The sequence below is a fragment of the Malus sylvestris genome, chromosome 9 (genome assembly GCF_916048215.2).
Source record: "Malus sylvestris chromosome 9, drMalSylv7.2, whole genome shotgun sequence".
Classification (NCBI taxonomy): Eukaryota; Viridiplantae; Streptophyta; class Magnoliopsida; order Rosales; family Rosaceae; genus Malus; species Malus sylvestris.
In genome coordinates, this window is record NC_062268.1 from 30,862,657 (window position 1) to 30,882,657 (window position 20,001).

General features: G+C 40.0%; 1 protein-coding gene across 1 annotated transcript; it reads right to left on the minus strand.

The window, feature by feature from the left end:
* Positions 1-288: 288 nt before the first annotated feature.
* Positions 289-19,095, minus strand: LOC126582674 (uncharacterized). The gene is made up of 20 exons (XM_050246843.1): positions 18,714-19,095; positions 17,224-17,376; positions 16,142-16,320; positions 13,234-13,341; positions 6,194-6,364; positions 5,548-6,111; positions 5,225-5,299; positions 4,896-5,024; positions 4,735-4,809; positions 4,432-4,641; positions 4,066-4,218; positions 3,763-3,977; positions 3,468-3,585; positions 3,245-3,377; positions 2,963-3,158; positions 2,780-2,885; positions 2,558-2,698; positions 2,341-2,466; positions 2,074-2,185; positions 289-1,372 (listed from the first exon to the last, which is right to left on the minus strand). Exons 1-20 carry the CDS (start codon positions 18,910-18,912, stop codon positions 999-1,001), a joined length of 3,537 nt encoding a protein of 1,178 aa, XP_050102800.1. The 5' UTR covers positions 18,913-19,095; the 3' UTR covers positions 289-998.
* Positions 19,096-20,001: the final 906 nt, after the last annotated feature.

Here is a 20,001-nt window from a genome sequence, read left to right on the forward strand (position 1 = left end):
GAGATGATTAATTGGGACATTAAGTGTAGAAAAAGTTGGTGCGTCTAAGTCGAAAACAACTTAGCATTATCTCGAGAAAGTGGATTTACAACATACTGAGTTGAATACCAAAATTTTCCACCCAATAAAAAGTCAAGAGAAAGTATACTATATATATGATTAGCATAGAAAAGTCCTCCACCTAACATTCATAACAAGGGAATGTAGTATTCAATGATATGGGAATAAATCGCTAAAACAGTTGTATAAATCAAATTTAACGGCTAAAACACTCAAAACACAGCATGATACGTAGCATTAACGTCACACTCCAATCATAAGTTTAAACTAAAGAATGTAGGATAATTATTAGGTTCTATAATTTATTAAACAGAGTACCATCAAATCACCTACATAATGTTCACGCCTAGTACAATTTCGACTGCCTATAAGAAGCAAGAAAGAAAAGAAAACAGATTGGTTTTTGGACTTTACTCGGAAGCAAATCCACCGTCCATCCAATCATGTCGGATTCGAAATTTGGGGATCCAGTCTACTCTGCCAAATAATCGAATCCGATCCACTTCCACCTGATCCAAATGGAATTGGACCGGATCAAACTGGTCGGTTTGAGCACATTGAAACGGATCTTCAACACCCGTATCTGCACTAATATATAGAACCAACACTGAAATATATCAAGATGTAAAGGTCAAGTTGCCTGATATGAAGCCGGTTTACATAACAGCCAGCAATCACGAAGAGGTCAGGATCAAGACATAACGAAAACTATCGATTAAATTCAATTGGTTGATCAATCCAATAAGTCCTACACTCTAACACCAGAATCACAAAAATGCAGCACAATATTGCTCTTCCTTTCTTCAAACCCTTTTTACGACGAGTAGACCAAAATATGAAGAAGAAAAAAATGTCTGTATTAACTGGATGATCTTCACCTGAGATAGCGAGACGCGATATCAAACTCTTGCCACCCCCTTCCAGAAACAAATCACATTTTATTGGTTCTGAGTTTCCTCTGGTCCCTTTGCTTTGCCTCTCAGCATGTCAGTGAAATTTCCCCGCATGATTCTCCTTAATCTAGTGTCTTCTGCAGGTGGTAATGGTGCAGCCTTCGGGGACTCAACCGGCTCTGGTGGTGGCTCGGGACTTTCTTTCTTTCCCAGTAGACCACCTTCACCAAAGAAACTACTCACGGAGGATGCAAGCCCAGCCCCCATCACCTTACTGATAGTGTCGAAGGTTCCACCAGATCTCTCCTTCATTACAATTTCAAGGGCTTCTTTGTGTGCAGGATCAAGCGCATCAGTGTCTCTCAACAAGTTCTGTATCGCAGGCATAAGGAAGTCCCGAACACTAGTTGCCGAAATATCTGGATTCATTACGTACATTTGAAACTCAATATCAGTAACACATTAGAATGCGCTGAAAAAACTGAAACATATGGTTGCAAAAATAAACTCAGCTGAGAATGGATTTAACATAATCGTAGGCCATCGGTTTAACATAATAGTAAGTCATCAAAAGTCTTCGCAACCAGTTAAGAATGCTAGGAAGCTACAGTTTGGCATGGTGGGAATTGTTAGGGCACCAACAAAAAACTAGTTTCTAAACATGATTGTAAACTTCCAACGAAGATCAGTCAAAGTGAAACTGATATGACCTAAGGGTATTGACTCAAACATCTTGTTTTTACATAAACACATGATTTCCAGCATGTAAGCTCAAAAACTTAGAAGAACTAGTGATCCGTGTATCATAATAAACATTATAGTAGTTTAATATTGATGTTTGTTCGCATGCTAAAGAAGCATAACATCGTTGAGAGTAAAACTAAAAATAAAAATGCATGTGATTCCCTTTGCATAACGTATATTAATTCTGAAAATAATTTGCATAAAAAAACCAAATTTCTTTAACATGTTCCCAAGAAGTGGACACAAGTGTCATGTTCAATATTATACGAAGCAAGCGAATGATAATGTAGCTCAAGGTGTGTAAGGGCACAGAAAGGGAAGAAAAATTAATAAAATAACGATAAATAGAACATTTGGGTCCTAAAAAAATGAAAACCTGTTGCATCCAGAGCACGGATTGCTTCACAAAATGCGTTGGCTCTCTCACGCCGCCGCATCAAGTCACTTGAAGGTGGAGTGGCTGTCAGTTGAAAAATCTTGGACAAAAGATGTACATCGTGTCAAAGAAACAAAGTAACCCAATGACTATTCAATAATGAATCCACTAGAACATTGTCCAACGAACTAAATAATGTTTGTATGCTTATTAACAAGTTGATGAAAATGTGCTAATAGTAATTTATTGAGTAAACATGTAGAGGATATAATCTTTAAGTCGATCCGTTGTATGTGGTACAGCAACCACCAATGCACGAACCACAGCAATGGTAGCTTCATGAGATCCATCTTCAAGAAAAGCATCCATTTGAACACGTATCTTATCAACAATCTGGGAGGTTTAAATTTGGTCAGTCAGATGTATGAAAACTGTTCAATTAAGATAGCTAATATCTTAATTGCAGAAGGAAGAGAATTCATACCATGTCATTTTTAAAATGTTGGGCCACTGCTCCAAAGGCATCTATGCTTGCATACTTCACACTCAGGTTTTGGTCAGAGCCCAGAGTAACTAGGGCAGGCAATATATGAGTTGATGCAACTTTCGCATCGATGTATGGAACCTATAAACAAAAGGAACCAATAATTATTGCTTAAAGTCTGACACATAAAGAACTTAGGACTCCAAGAATGGCAAAACTTACAATGACTTTCAACAGATTGGCGGCATTTATTTTCATATCTATGTTGGAGCTGACAACCATTTCCCAGAGTAAGTTAAATATCATACCGTGATGATCTTCAAATGTGCTGCATTATGAAAAGCCCTTCGGTCAAAATTAAGTTATGAAAAGTTAGTTGCAAAGGGTATTTATTCCTTTACTAACCAAAGGAAGCGAACAGCATCAACAATCTCAGCATTGCACTTCGTAGATTGATTTGCAACACCTTCAACTAATAGCTTTCTCAGGTACTCCAGTAATTGTTCATGCTTGCTTGGACCACCCAAAACACCAGCCAAGAGAAGAGGTAGGACACACATGATAGCCAATCTATTAGCCACAGCCGTTCTTGGCCTCAAACCTGTTATGTATTGTAGATAATATCCACAATTAAGAGCACACGCCACACTGGTGTGAAAGGATTTCAAATAACTTTAAAGTTATTACCTTTGATTCCGGAATGGGTTGCAGATGGAAAAAATGTCAATTCAGCATCTTCCCCAACGGCTACCAAGAATACAGGCAGCATTATGTGTGTCAAATAAGAATCCCCATAGAGTTCTGATACAGCCAATAGAAACTGCATTACCAACATTTAGATTAGAAACAACTAATAAAAGTACTGTTGATGATGTAATATAAAAATGACACTAAAGATGGAGAAAGATACCTTGGTAATTTGGTTTCGCAAATTATCCTCTTTTGGAGGTAACAAGCATGCGAGTTGTATTAAAGCAGGAAAGCAGTCGACATGCAGCCACTCAAATGCAGGCAATTGAACATGTCCACTACCGAGATAACAAAATGCTCATAAGCAGTTATAGTAAATCAAAATTTAACAATATCACCATCTAAAGACAAATGTGAAATGGCTATGTGCTGTCAGAAAGCAGTAGACAGGCCTGAAAAAAGAATATATAAGAAAGTAAAATAAAGAAGGAAAAAAAAGAGAGAATAGAGCTTACCCTGCATACAATTCAAGGAAAGATTTGGAAAATATGGTTCCAGTTGTTTCAGGATCAGATGAAACTGGGCACATCTCAATTGCTTTCTGGTGCACATAAGGAATAATTTCCACTAGCATTCGTAGTAAAACATCAACATTCCAGCGTTCTCGTTCACCTAAAACACGAAGATGTGACTCCACAGAACCTTCAACGCCCGAAAGAGGAGGACAGCGCTGCAATGTCACAAGGATGCAAATTAAAGAAAGTGTTATTCGAGAGACTTTAGTCATAAGTGGAAAATATATTTAAACACAAACTGACCTGAACAGAACTTGATATATGAGAGAGTAGAACTCTTAAGATATGGTCTAATTTGTTTCCCCACTTGTTTACTGCAGGAACTAATTGCTTAAGCGTCGTTTCCACCACCACTCCAGAGGGATCACAGACCAATTGGAACATCAAGTCCTCAACCTATAAATAAAAAAATACAGTAAAATATTGGAGAAACATATCCTTGCCTACTTTATACTTTTATTTCTTGTCAGTCATCATATTATGAGGAGAAAATTCTCCATTCCCTAGACCATGTGGCATCAACCTGTTCTAGAGCTTACATTGTAGCCATTTCTGTCAAGTCAGAATTCCTCTCCATGAGAGCCTCTGAAGCATATTAGTGAGGCTGACCTTGTAATATTTGTCCATGTTCGGGAAGAGTGGAAGCAGCAATGCAAGATTATGTGCAGCAGCCTCGCGGACAATAGTTGCAGAATCTTCAATGAGTTGTTGAACAATGGACAATATAAGAGAATCACGAATCTCAGGACGGACAAATTCTGCAAGCTCTCCACATGATTGAGCAACTAGCAGCCTGCGTTCCTCATACATATGATTTATCTGCAACCCACAAACCGGAGAAACATAAGAAAAACTTATCAGAAATACGAAAAGGTTAGAGAAGATCCTCTCAAGATGGGGGCTCAAACTAACTTGTTCCCAACACTGGGGAAGCAATTCTGTTTCTGTTCTCATCTCTCCTACATCCTTAGCAAGGGTAACACATGCCTGAAATGCAGTTAAAATATTCAGGAACAAGTCCAAAACAATACAGCTATTTACAAATAATGTAGTACTTTAAATATTAGCCTTACATCCATTATAATTCTTCTCTGCTGCTCATCTGGGCGTTTGATTAGATTAAACAATGTGTGGGTTAAGGAATCCCGAGTGCTGCTATCTGGATGGCGTTCAATCGCACACATGATTAGGGGAAGAAGCTCCTGTGAATACATAACCAATAAAAAAATATAAATATATCCTTCTATTAAAGGATCCATTTAATGGTCCATATGTAGAAAACTTAATATAGAATATGGTGTACATACATACAATAGATAATAATATAGATATATGTTATATATACACATACATATAATATATATGTACGTATGCTTATTAGGAAAATGTAAAAGAAGCAAACCTCCCGATGGTTGATCAAAACATAAGGAACAATCTTCGGCAAAGCATCAGCAAGGATCTGAATGGTCTCTAAGCCCTGTAAAATATAAGCATAACTTTAGAAAAGGAATAGAAGGGAAAGGCAGGGTTCCAAAGCTTCTAAAATATCATTCTACGTTCTAATACTGAAAATTTAGATGGGTGTCCCATCCAAAACGAAAAGAAAAAGAGCTGTGCCAGGGTAGATATGAAAAGAAGAGCCAACTCTGGAAGAAGAAAAACATTTCTGATCTGGTCCGCCTATAAAGGCATTGATGCAATAAAAGAAATGTAAAAGAAACTTGCCCTTTTCTCGGAAACATCTTCAGGACTAAGCTTCTCTGACGTTAAATGTAGGCTGCTGCCTGATGAAGGTTCACCATTTTGTCTGGAGACGCTATCACCATTCACCAAGGTACTACTATCGCTTAACACACCAACAGAAACCTCATGTGAAACTTCCTTCGGTTTAACTGTGTTATCATGAAAAGTTTGAGCAGCCAGAGACTGATCTTCTTCCTTTTCCACAACTCTCGATTCTACATCAATTGCTGGGATTACGCTTTTATCTTCATCCACGACAACGACCTTTTCTTCCATTTGCACAGGCTCTTTTCCAAAATTGGTGGAATCTGAATAATCATTAGCTTTTGCGTTTTTGGATTTTAAACTTTCTAGTTCCATCTGTAGTGATTTAATTTCTTCCTTGTATTTTTCCAAGGACAGAGGTTGGATTTGATCAGCATCAGCAGCTACCATATTCCGTCCAGAACGATATCCTTCAATGTGCATTTTCAATGCAGTGACTTCAGCTCTGCAATCATTGAGCTCCTTTCTCTGGTGTTCCAAGGACTTCTTCAGATCTTGTACCTGAAATAAAGGGTGTATTTTATTTTTTACGTATGAATATTCATTAGATAGCATCTCAATGCAGTGTAATAAAGAGACTTACAAGGTTTTCTTTGTCTTTAAGATCCTTCTGAAGAGCTTCCAATGATTTGATTAGAGTACTTATTTGGCCTTCAGCCAAATCTTTGTTTTTAAGTAAGGATAGCTTTTCAAGATATAGACTCTCCTTTTCTTTTGATAATGAATCATTTTCTCGGAGCATGGAAATTTTCTCCTGAATATAGCAAAGTATTTATGTTGAGTTTAGAAAAAGAAAAATGAAAATCCTACATAGTAGTTGAACTTGCAAAGTTTCAGTAATTAACTAATTAACTTCAAGTCTTAAAACTTGACATCAAGACAATCTAGGTATTTAAGTCAAGACAGTATGCATCCACAACAAGTGTTGTTGCAAAGAAAGCAGAAACTAAGGAAAAGAATGGTGCATATTGAGAAATAATTTATGAGCAAAAACTTGATGAAAATTTCACAACCCACAGATCTACAGATTGATATGCTTGAGCCATGGTTTTAGAGGAAAAAAAATTGCAAACTTAAATAACAAATGTGTTCAGTGCATCACAAAGTAAAAGATATGGGTTTAGTTGTGGTCGAGTTAGCCAAAGTGCTAAACATGGATTACTAGATAGAATTAGCAACAGCCAGCAACTAATACAACAACAACAAAGCCTTTTCCCACTAAGTGGGGTCGGCTATATGAATCCTAGAACGCCATTGCGCTCGGTTTTGTGTCATGTCCTCCGTTAGATCCAAGTACTCTAAGTCTTTTCTTAGAGTCTCTTCCAAAGTTGTCCTAGGTCTTCCTCTACCCCTTCGGCCCTGAACCTCTGTCCCGTAGTCACATCTTCGAACCGGAGCGTCAGTCGGCCTTCTTTGCACATGTTCAAAATCACCGGAGCCGATTTTCTCTCATATTTCCTACAATTTCGGCTACTCCTACTTTACCTCGGATATCCTCATTCCCAATCTTATCCTTTCTCGTGTGCCCACACATCCCACGAAGCATCCTCATCTCCGCTACACCCATTTTGTGTACGTGTTGATGCTTCACCACCCACATTCTGTGCCATACAACATCGCTAGCCTTATTGCCGTCCTATAAAATTTTCCCTTGAGCTTCAGTGGCCTACGACGGTCACACAACACGCCGGATGCACTCTTTCCATCCAGCTCGTATTCTATGGTTGAGATCTCCATCTAATTCTCCGTTCTCTTGCAAGATAGATCCTAGGTAGCGAAAACGATCGCTTTTTGTGATCTTCGCTAGATTGCTCCGGTCATTAGTGTGGATAAGTATATAAATGGATAGAGATAGGAAAGCAAACACAAGATGTACGTGGTTCACCCAGATTGGCTACGTCCACGGAATAGAAGAGTTCTCATTAATTGTGAAGGGTTTACACAAGTACATAGGTTCAAGCTCTCATTTAGTGAGTACAAGTGAATGATTTAGTACAAATGACATTAGGAAATATTGTGGGAGAATGATCTCGTAATCACGAAACTTCTAAGTATCGGAGTGTGGTGTTGTCTTGACTTGCCTTATCTGTCTCATAGGTAGATGTGGCATCTTCTCTGGAAGTACTCTTCCTCCATCCAGGGGTGGTATCTTTAACTGGTGGAGATGCACAAGGTAATGTATCAATTTCACTTGAAGCTCACTTGTAGTTTCAGGCTTGGTCAAGCGCGATACAAACCATGTAGTAGGAGTCCCCCAAGTCGCCGAGCTAGGGGGTCTGCTGAAAGAGGTGACAGACAAGGTAAGCAATCAGAGCTCCGACTGATTGTTCACCTTCTCCCCATCTTGCAGCAGCATGAAGGATAAAGAGAAGAAAAATGAGAAGAGATGATATGAGATACTTTTGCTTTTGAAGAAGTAACTTTCCACAGGCTTATTCTTGAACTGAGCTGGAGGGTTTTCTGGTTTCCTCCAGAGTATAAGGCCGACTGAAGAATTTGAGGGTCAAAACAAGTCCATCAAATCTAGAGTACGTTCCACCCTGCTGATATGGGATACTTTTGCTTTTGACAGAGTAATGAATGTATCGGCACGTGTGCTGTTACGCTTGTCTCCACATGCTTCCTTGTATCCTTCGCACTTGCCCTATCTGTTCCTCAAGCAGATGCGGAATCTTCCCTGGAAACATAAGATGTTGAAGATGAGTACTCGAGAGCAATGCCAGGTAAGTAATCAGGTAAGGGGTTCCAGGCAGTCAGTTCCTGGCTGGAAGCTTGATTCCAAGTGCTGACTGATTGCTCTCTTTCTCCTTGTCTTGCAGGTAAAAACAAGGCCAAAAGAAAAGACAGGGAAAAAGCATGATATGGGATACTCTTGCTTTTAACCCTGATGATATGAGATATTCTTGCTCTAGTATAGCTTGTTTGCAGAGGTATTATCGGGGGGAAAGAAAGCTGAATATTTTGAAAGGCTTCGTTGGGAGTGCCCTCTCAGATATGATGAAGGGTTGAGCATTTTTGCAGGTCTGCCTGTCCGTTGGGGATGGAGGTCGACATATATAGGAGTCTCCCTAACAACAAGTAGTAATGCTATTCCTTTACCCTGCTTGGTCATAGCACGGTAGTGGGAGCTGCCAGTTTCACATGTTTTAACTCTGTCAGAGCACTTTGAAAAAGTGGTCTGTGGTATCTGGCTCTCGAGATTCGGAGAACGATGCCTCTTCAATTTTTGAGAAAGCAATCATGCTGGGGGTATGACTCTCGAGATTCGGAGAGCAGTGCTCTTCGATTTTTGAGGAAGTAATCATGTTGGGAGTCTGGCTCTCGAGATTCGGAGGGCGGTGCCTCTTCGATTTTGGAGCAAGCAATCTTGTTGGGAGTGTTTTCTCGAATGTGAGTAAAGGTTGGGCATGTTTGCTAGTCTACCTTGCCACGAAGCACAGAGGTTGACACACAGGGACTTTCCAATTATCCAGCAATGGTACTGTTCCTTTACCCTCTCTTCGATTTTTAAGAAAGTAGTCATGTTGGGAGTCTGGCTCTCGAGATTCGGAGGACGGTGCCTTTTCGATTTTGGAGCAAGCAATCTTATTGGGAGTGTTTTCTCGAATGTGAGTAAAGGTTGGGCATGTTTGCTAGTCTACCTTGCCACGAAGCACAGAGGTTGACACACAGGGACTTTCCAATTATCCAGCAGTGGTACTGTTCCTTTACCCTTGTGGGTAATAATATGGTAGCTAGACCTTCAAAATTTATGGGTCTAAACTTTGTTAGTGCTGTTTCTTTGCTATTCTTTTACCCTTCTTGGTCAGAGCGATGTAGTGGGAGCTGCAAGCTTCACGTGCTCAACTTTGGCAGAGAACTTTGGCAAAGTTATCTGTGGTACCCATGAGCTATTGTTGCGTGTGGGAAGTGGGTGATTGAACAGTAAGATTCATGTGTTTTCTACTTCCCCAGAAGTCTTTGACAGAATGCCCATAATTTCCGCAAAACTGAGTGTGCGTGTGACAGGTGCTGACAAGGCTGGAAAAGGCTGGAAAAGTAGGTGCCTCTTCGATTTCTGAGATCGGCCCTCGTGGTCTCTGGGGAGCCCAGCTTTTGAGAAAGCGAGCGCCTCTTCGATTTTTGAGATCGGCCTTCGTGGTCTTTGAGCAGCCCAACTTTTGAGAAAGCAAACGCCTCTTCGATTTCTGAGATCAACCCTCTTGATCTCTAAGCAGCCCAGCTTTTGAGAAAGCAAGCGCCTCTTCGATTTCTGAGCAGGCGCCTCTTCGATTTCTGAAGCTTCGTCGAGTGCAGATTTTTATAGGGGCTGGCATTAAGTTCCAAAGCACACTTGAATCTCCACCAGTAGAAGCTTCATTCTTGCACTTCTAAGATCTTGATTTGTCCGACCTCTTCTCTCTTCAACACCTTTGAAAATGTCTGGCCCCTCCGACCGTCGTTTTGACTTGAACCTTGTTGAAGAGGCAGCCCCGCCTTCTCCAGACAACATATGGCGCCCATCCTTCGTCTCCCCTACTGGTCCTCTTACCGTTGGGGATTCCGTGATGAAGAATGATATGACCGCTGCGGTGGTGGCCAGGAACCTTCTCACTCCCAAAGATAACAGACTACTTTCCAAACGGTCTAATGAGTTAGCTGTTAAGGATTCGCTGGCTCTCAGTGTTCAGTGTGCAGGTTCTGTGTCTAATATGGCCCAACGCCTATTTGCTCGAACCCGCCAAGTTGAATCATTGGCGGCTGAAGTGATGAGTCTCAAACAGGAGATTAGAGGGCTCAAGCATGAGAATAAACAGTTGCACCGGCTCGCACATGACTATGCTACAAACATGAAGAGGAAGCTTGACCAGATGAAGGAAACTGATGGTCAGGTTTTACTTGATCATCAGAGATTTGTGGGTTTGTTCCAAAGGCATTTATTGCCTTCGTCTTCTGGGGCTGTACCGCGTAATGAAGCTCCAAATGATCAACCTCTGATGCCTCCTCCTTCTAGGGTTCTGTCCAGTACTGAGGCTCCAAATGATCCCCCTCCGGTGCCTTCTCTTTCTGGGGCTCTACTGACTGCTGAGACTTCTCCTAAGCAACCTTTGTGAAGGCTCCCTCTTGTGTGCTTATTTTGACTCATGTATATGTACATATTTGTAGCTTATCGGGGATATCAATAAATAAGCTTTCCTTCATTTCAACGTATTGTGTTAAATACACCAAAGCCTTCTTCGCTAAGTTCTTTGAATTTTCTTTTGTTAAAGCTTGTATGTTGAAGCTTTCTGAGTGGAGCATGTAGGTTGGGGTAGTGTTCCCTTAATTTCCCGAGTGAGGAAAACTTCTCGGTTGGAGACTTGGAAAATCCAAGTCACTGAGTGGGATCGGCTATATGAATCTTAGAACGCCATTGTGCTCGATCCTGTGTCATGTCCTTCGTTAGATCTAAGTACTCTAAGTCTTTTCTTAGAGTCTCTTCCAAAGTTTTCCTAGGTCTTCCTCTACCCCTTCGGCCCTGAACCTCTGTCCCATAGTCGCATCTTCTAATCGGAACGTCAGTAGGCCTTCTTTGCACATGTCCAAACCACCGTAACCGATTTTCTCTCATCTTTCCTTCAATTTCGGCTACTCCTACTTTACCCCGGATATCCTCATTCCTAATCTTATCCTTTCTCGTGTGCCCACACATCCAACGAAGCATCCTCATCTCCGCTACACCCATTTTGTGTACGTGTTGATGTTTCACCGCCCAACATTCTGTGCCATACAGCATTGCCGGCCTTATTGCCGTCCTATAAAATTTTCCCTTGAGCTTCAGTGGCATACGGCGGTCACACAACACGCCGGATGCACTCTTCCACTTCATCCATCCAGCTTGTATTCTATGGTTGAGATCTCCATCTAATTCTCCGTTCTTTTGCAAGATAGATCCTAGGTAACGAAAACGGTCGCTCTTTGGTATTTCTTGATCTCCGATCCTCACCCCTAACTCGTTTTGGCCTCCATTTGCACTGAACTTGCACTCCATATATTCTGTCTTTAATCGGCTTAGGCGAAGACCTTTAGATTCCAACACTTCTCTCCAAAGGTTAAGCTTTGCATTTACCCCTTCCTGAGTTTCATCTATCAACACTATATCGTCTGCGAAAAGCATACACCAAGGAATATCATCTTGAATATGTCGTGTTAACTCATCCATTACCAACGCAAAAAGGTAAGGACTTAAGGATGAGCCTTTATGTAATCCTACAGTTATGGGAAAGCTTTCGGTTTGTCCTTCATGAGTTCTTACGACAGTCTTTGCTCCTTCATACATATCCTTTATAGCTTGGATATATGCTACTCGTACTCCTTTCTTCTCTAAAATCCTCCAAAGAATGTCTCTTGGGACCCTATCATACGCTTTTTCCAAATCTATAAAGACCATGTGTAAATCCTTTTTCCCATCTCTATATCTTTCCATCAATCTTCGTAAGAGATAGATTGCCTCCATGGTTGAGCGCCCTGGCATGAACCCGAATTGGTTGTCCGAAACCCGTGTCTCTTGCCTCAATCTATGCTCAATGACTCTCTCCCAGAGCTTCATTGTATGACTCATTAGCTTAATACCCCTATAGTTCATGCAATTTTGTACGTCGCCCTTATTCTTGTAGATAGGCACCAAAGTGCTCATTCGCCACTCATTTGGCATCTTCTTCGTTTTCAAAATCCTATTGAAAAGGTCAGTGAGCCATGTTATACCTGTCTCTCCCAAAAGTTTCCACACTTCGATTGGTATATCGTCTGAGCCTATTGCTTTTTTATGCTTCATCTTCTTCAAAGCTACAACCACTTCTTCCTTCCGGATTCGACGATAAAAAGAGTAGTTTCTACACTCTTCTGAGTTACTCAACTCCCCTAAAGAAGCACTCATTTCATGTCCTTCATTGAAAAGATTATGAAAATAACCTCTCCATCTGTCTTTAACCGCGTTCTCTGTAGCAAGAACCTTTCCATCCTCATCCTTGATGCACCTCACTTGGTTTAGGTCCCTTGTCTTCTTTTCCCTTGCTCTAGATAGTTTATAGATATCCAACTCTCCTTCTTTGGTATCTAGTCGTTTATACATATCGTCGTAAGCCGCTAACTTAGCTTCTCTGACAGCTTTCTTCGCCTCTTGCTTCGCTTTTCTATACCTTTCACCATTTTCATCAATCCTCTCCTTGTATAAGGCTTTACAACATTCCTTCTTAGCCTTCACCTTTGTTTGTACCTCCTCATTCCACCACCAAGATTCCTTTTGGTGTGGGGCAAAGCCCTTGGACTCTCCTAATACCTCTTTTGCTACTTTTCGGATACAACTAGCCATGGAATCCCACATTTGGCTAGCTTCCCCCTCTCTATCCCACACACATTGGGTGATTACCTTCTTTAATTTCAGATGAAGTTAATTTCCAATGGCTAAGACTATTTGTGCTACACTGCTACTTGAGTAATAAACATACAACAAACATGCTACAGGACACAGGCCATGACCACAAAAGCAGAAGCAAGTGAAAAGCTTTGAATCCCTTGTCTAACAAGGTCGGGGAAAGCATGGTAAAAGACATTCTGTATATGGAACTTCAGAAACTTGCCAACATCACATAATCTGGGAAGTACCTCAGCAGCCTCTGTAGTGGATGAAAGATACTGATAATAATAATGGCGCAGTGCATCTGGCACACATGCAGGTGAGTTCTTCCAAACATCTAGATTCTGATCTGTGACCTGCGGAGAATGTATTGACAGGTTATTAGAATATTTGAAGATTAGTCAAACAGGGTATGATAATATACCAAGATTTGCCACACAAACAAAGTGAACATAGCACCACATTCACCTGATGCAAAGGTTTAGAAACCTAGTGGGGCTTCCAAGAGATCAACCTAGTACAATAGTTCCTAAAAAGTTGTTCAATGCTACTTATTACTGAAACAAACAGCAATTCCAATCTAGTAAAACATCTTTCTTTTCTTTATTTTAAATATTTGTTTTCTGCAAACCGTTTTCTTTCTTTTGTTAATAAAACAAATTAAGCCTGCTGTTGTTACAATGACAGAAAGCTGCCATTACTTAAATAATAAGTAAATCAAACTAACATTAAACAACTCATCGGCAGGGAAGTTTCAACCATGAGCACAACAGGGTTCTTCACCCACGAAACTAGTTTTAAGCTTGATCAACATAAAAACAAAAAACAGAATAACTTGTTTTTTGGTCTGAAGATATTTGAGAGTGGAGTAAGGAAATACAAAGAGAGATTAAGGTATAACTAGTTAGTCATCATCCTTCCGACAAGAGAGATAGAGAAAGTATTACACCAAGTGATCAGTAAGGATATAACTAGTCAGTCATCATCAATATGGATTTGTTCTTTTATGAGTGTTTCATCATCTTTTTGATGGCCCTATTGTTATTGTACTACATTTGTGGAATATTTGTAATAAATTTTAATTCTTACTTCTTATAGAATTAAAAATTATACCAATTGAAGTGTGGAAGGTCCTAGGAGAGATGGATATAGCATGACTCACAAACCTTTTCAATAAGATTTTGAAAACGAAGAAGATACCAAATGAGTGGCGAAAAAGCACTTTGGTGCCTATTTACAAAAACAAAGGCAACATACAAAATTGCATGAACTCTAGGGGTATTAAGTTAATGAGTCATACAATGAAGGTTTGGGAGAGAGTAATTGAGCATAGACTAAGGCTAGTGACACGGATCTCAGAGAATCAATTCGGGTTCATGCTAGGGTGCTTGACGATGGAGGCAATCTATCTCTTAGGAATATTGACAGAGCGATATAGAGATATGCAAAAGTATTTGCACATGGTCTTTATAGATTTGGAAAAAGCGTATGATAGGGTCCCAAGAGAAATTCTTTGGAGGATTTTAGAGAGGACATGAGTTTGAGTGGCATATATCCAAGCAATAAAGTATATGTATGATGGAGCAATGATTGTAGTAAGAACTCATGAAAGACAAACTGAAAGCTCTCCCATAACCATAGGGTTACACCAAGGCTCAACTTTATGTCCTTACCTTTTCGCATTGGTAATGGACGAGTTAACGGGACATATTCAAGATGATATCCCTTGGTGTATACTTTTCTCAGATGATATAGTATTGCTAGATGAAAAGCGGAGGGAGTAAATGCAAAGCTTAACCTTTGGCAGGAAGTGTTGGAATCTTAACGTCTTCGCCTAAGTAGGTCAAAGGCATAGTATATGGAGTGCAAGTTCAGTGGAAATGGGGTCCAAATGAGATAGGGTGAGGATTGGAGATTAGGAAGTACCAAAGAGTGAACGCTTTCGTTATCTTGGATCTATCTTGCAAAAGAACAAAGAATTAAATGGAGATCTCAATCATATAATACAACCTGGATGGATGAAGTTGAAGGGTGCATCACGTGTGTTGAGCGAAAGTCGTATGCCACTAAAGCTCAAGAGAAAAGCTAGGACAACAATAAGGCCTGCAATGCTTCATGGCACGGAATATTGGGCGGTCAAAAAGTAAAACGTAACACGTGCAAAAAATGAGTGTAACGGAGATGAGAATGCTTCGTTGAAATAGGATTAAGAGCAAGCATATCCGAGGCAAAGTAGGAGTGGCCGCAATTGAAGATAAGATGAGAGAAAATCAGTTAAGGTGGTTTGGACACATGAACCGAAGACCTATAGATGCTTTGGTTAGAAGATGCGACTATAAGACGAAGGCTCAAGGAAAAAGGGGTAGAGGATGACCTAGGAAGACCTTAAAAGAGACTTTAATAAAAGATATGGAGTACTTGGAGCTAACGGAAGACTTGGTGCAAAATCGAGCACAAGAGCATTTTAGGATTCATACAGCCGACTCCACTTAATAGGACAAGGCTTGGTGGTGGTTTTTGTTATTGTTGTATAGAATTAAAAATTAAAAGTCATCTCCAACACTCTCAACGCCCCCATATCAATTTGTAGGTGATGACTTTGTCACATATTTTTGAAGCAAAACTTCTAATGTTTGGATGAAAATATTCCCCTAAAGAATGGCTAAAAATATAATTTACTCACTTTTGGTTTAAAATTTTAAACTTTCCAACATCACTTGCCTAAAAACTGGTTGAATTCACGTTTCGGTGCTTCATAGCTCTCCCTAATGATGGGCCATAAAACAAAAAATAAAATAATCTCTAGACAGAAGTATCAATAACCCAATAAACACAAACTCAACCAAAAGACGTAGCAAAAAGAAATTCTAACTAAGATAGAATTCTAATTACAACATAATTTTACACTACATATACATAAAATCTGGTAAATATTGTTAAGATGTGTTGTGTAGTTACCCTAGCAAGACTTGTCTACAATCCAGTACCATTAATCTACTGTTGGAGGTTGAATCCAATAAACAGTAGGTGAGCCACAGAAATGAAAGGACTCATCCTTTCACATATAAAAATACTGGGGAAAAACAAGGAAAGAAGAGAAACACAAAAAGATAATTGCAAGAAGAGAAAAAGACAAGCATTCGTGGTGATCCATACCTCCTCAAAAAATGTCATTGCAGTAAGCCGGTACCCCGCTATAAGCAAATATTCTTTTACTGCACAGTTAAGATCTCTGCGTTCGTTATCTTTCAACAGACCCAAATCAGAAAAGGAAACATCTCTCTTTTGCCGCTGAAATTCTGGTCCATTATTTACGGAAACATTGGCATTTGAATCTGAATACAAATATGAGCAGAAAATCATGGAACAGAAACGTTTGCAGTTTACTAGTAAAGGAGTATATTGCACATATGGTGAATCTCAAATTTTTCCACTGTTTACAGGTGAAATACTGATTCCTGAAAATATAGAAGCAATGAACAGTAACAAGAAGAGGAAAAAGTGGTGCAAGTCTCCAGCAATGGCATTCATTTGTTAGAAGGTTTTCTACAAAACTGAATTCCAGTACATCTAGGAATAGGCACGGATGCAAAGAAAACCAAGGTCTTATGGGGCTGTATAATTTCAGCTATCTTTTAGGCCATTTGGATGGAAAGAAACAGGCTGATTTTTAGGACTACAAAGTAAGTCGAAGGGACGATCTTTGGGATGAAGTTTGGTTATGGTTATCTCTGTGGGCATCGGTTACTACAGAATTTAGAGATTTTTCATTTTCAGAAATTTGGAGTAATTGGAATGCTGCTATTAGTTAGTTTTGTGATGTTTTCATAGTTCCTAAGTGTTAGGGTGATGTTGCTATTTATCCTGTTTCGTTTGTGCGGACTTCTTGTCCGCTCTTGTATTTTTATTGTTTCTTTGCAATAAAAATGTGCTTCTTCTTCAAAACAAAGGAACAGGCATGGATGTCCATATCCAATATGACAAAACCAACAAAGCTTGCCTCGTTATTTTACCTAATAACATCACTATAGATGTGCCTATGGCATTATGGTCGCACTTTATGACAAGATATGTGCAGAGATTTAATAACCAAACCATATGAAAATACGAAGTTACTTAATACAAAGTTCTGCAGCAAACAATATCACAGTGACTACCATTCGAAAAGATATATCAGACTAGAAGCTAAAACAAGCATAAGAATAGAATTTGAAATTCTGGGAAGAAGGGAAACTTACCTCTCAATTCATTTGAAGGTGATTCTGCTTGCTTCTGCAATTCGGCCTTCAGTTTCGAAACGTCCTCTTGGGCTAAGCGAAGCTCATATTCACTAATTGCTAATTTTTCTTCTACTGCTTCTTTCTCCTCTAGCAAACATTGAGGGTCTGCGACTGCATTCCAAAAATCGAAGCAGTAGAAAAATAAAACATTAGTAATGTTCCAATAGAAAATATTGGTATCAAGATTAGTGAGGTACAAGAAGTTTTCTTTTTAAGCTCCAATCATCACCTCCTGAGGCAGAGACATAAACCATTTGTAAATCAGTTCTACCACTTTACTGAGAAGGTTCAATTGAAGTTATATTTTGTTAGCTCAGCTTTCAGTTTAGTGGGCTTGTTAGGCTTTCTTGCCCCCACCCCCCAACACACACACACTCAGTCAATCTCCACTACCAGAAACGCCCCTTGTAGTTGCGCTTAGAAGCCGCAACATACTGATGGAATTCCTTCCCTCGGCTAGTATTTTATTTCCCTTTTCATTAAAAATAAAAATCGGTTAGGGATTGGGTTGGTAATGGTAACCTCATTAAGAAAAAAGCATACTAGGATGTTCTTAGTTCAGTTTTTCGAACTGACGATCAAGATCAAGCTCGTTGCACTAATTTTGACAACCTTATTTTCCGGAAACTTAAGGTTTTAATGAATCAAACAAAATTTAATACAGAAAAAGGCAACCAATGAAGCAAACATAGTTCCACTTAACAGAAAACACAACTAAAGAAGGCTATACAGAACTCCAGAACAAAGCCATCAAGAAACTGATATTCAGATCTCGCACCTGGCAGCCAAAAGCACGTGCAATCCAGTTATGCACCCACCACATACTCACACTTTTGGTTGCATTCTCTAAATATGCCAAGTAACTCCTCCGCAGAAAGTAACATTTTCACAAAATTGACATGTTGCATAACTAATTTCATTCTCAATTCAGGCTAATTCCTAGAATAAACCAGTGTTTTCTTCCAACCAACTGAAGTTCCTCCTATAGCCTATCGCCTATCGCCCATCCCTTATACAGTGCTTCTATCTGATGGTTGAGGTAGCCCATTTCGGCAGATAATTAAAAGAATTTCAAACACTTTTGAGTTCTGTAACTAGTTTCAAATATAACTTGCCCCTCAAACAAACAAAATGTAATTCGACTTTCGCTATAATTGCCATCGGCAATGATGTTTTGAATGCGAAAATTTTCAGTTATCATTAGCGAGAAGCCGCTAAGGAGACGAAGGATCATTCAAAATTAGGCAAAGTAAACGATCACGAGCGCGCCATTTTGGTGCCATTAACAATGCCAAAGAAAACAGAGTAGAAACCAAAATTCCAAATCTATTAGCTCAACACATCCCCGCATTTTCTTAGAAACCAAACAGAATTAATGAAGATTTGAAATCAACCGAATTCAAACAGATTCAGAAGAGCGTGTGCGAGTGTGAATTGATCTTACGAACCTCGGAGAGAGTTGAAGCGAGAGATCTGATCGGGAGGGAATTGAGTGGAGTCGGCGAAGAAGTCCTTGAGTCGAATGGCCTGGTCGTCTCTGCCATCGTCGAGCAGCTCGTGGAGTAGCTCGAACGCCGTGAGCAGGTAGTTCTCCTCGAGCAGAAAATTCACGACGCAATTGCACAACGACGACCTCTCCACGTCCATCGGAGCTCACAACCTCCGAACCTTATCGCGACGCCATTGAAGAACCAGAGAACCAAAGCAGATCTCTCTCTGTGTCTCTCTATCTCTCTCTGCCTTTCTCTTCTCGCTGCGTATTTTCTTCAGGAGCTCCTCCGGATCGAGTCGTTGAGTTGTGTGGGAGAGAGAGAGGGGAAGGACCGAGGGAACGTGGGCGATTGGGTGCGACGCATCATTCATTTCATCCGTGTTCTCTTCTTTTCAACCGTTGATGCGATGCTTGTTGATTGTAGATCTGCTGACCGCACTTTTCATTAGTACATTCACCACGTGTATTTTGCATGGAAAACTGTAGTGGTGCACCACAAAATAGGGCTGGGTTTGGTTTTTTGTCAAAATCGAAACTGAATTGAAATTTTGGTTTGGTTCATTTTTTTGTTCGGTTCTGTTTTTTCTAGTTCGGTTTTGATTTTTTTTCTCTTTCTTTTGTCAGTTCACTTAGTAAGGAGAATACATCTAAGGCTCTAAACCTGTAACCAAACAACCAATCTTCCCTGCATTCCACTCTCATCCGTCCCTCTCATCCCCAATCATGACACAGATCTCAAATCCAACCTAAATTTCTCCATTAATTTCTCTTCTCCATCAAACCCAAACCTGCCCACTCATACCTAAACCTCTCGTCAACCATGGCAACACCTATGCATTTGCTCATTCATTGGTCGCGACTTGACGCAGTTTCCTTTCCTTGCTGCCAAATTGAAGGATTATAATATGCAAAACCCCCCACAAAATAATTAAAAGAAAAACCCATTTTAATTCAGCAAAATCACAATATAAATCATATTCATTTTAATTCAAAAATTACATGTGAGAGATCGGAAAACCCGGATTAGAATCTTCCAATTTTGAGGGGATTTCGATTCGAAAAGGGCAAGGGAAAATCATGGTTTGGAAGAAGGAATCCGCGAGGAGGATAGGAGAAAACTGGAGAGAGAGGGTGATTTGGAGGAAGAGAGGAAGGAGAGAGATAGACTGAGGAAGTAGAGAGAAAGAAAGCAGGGAGGGGAGAGGGAGTGTTTGAGAAAACCAAGAGGTGAAAACTGAAATGGG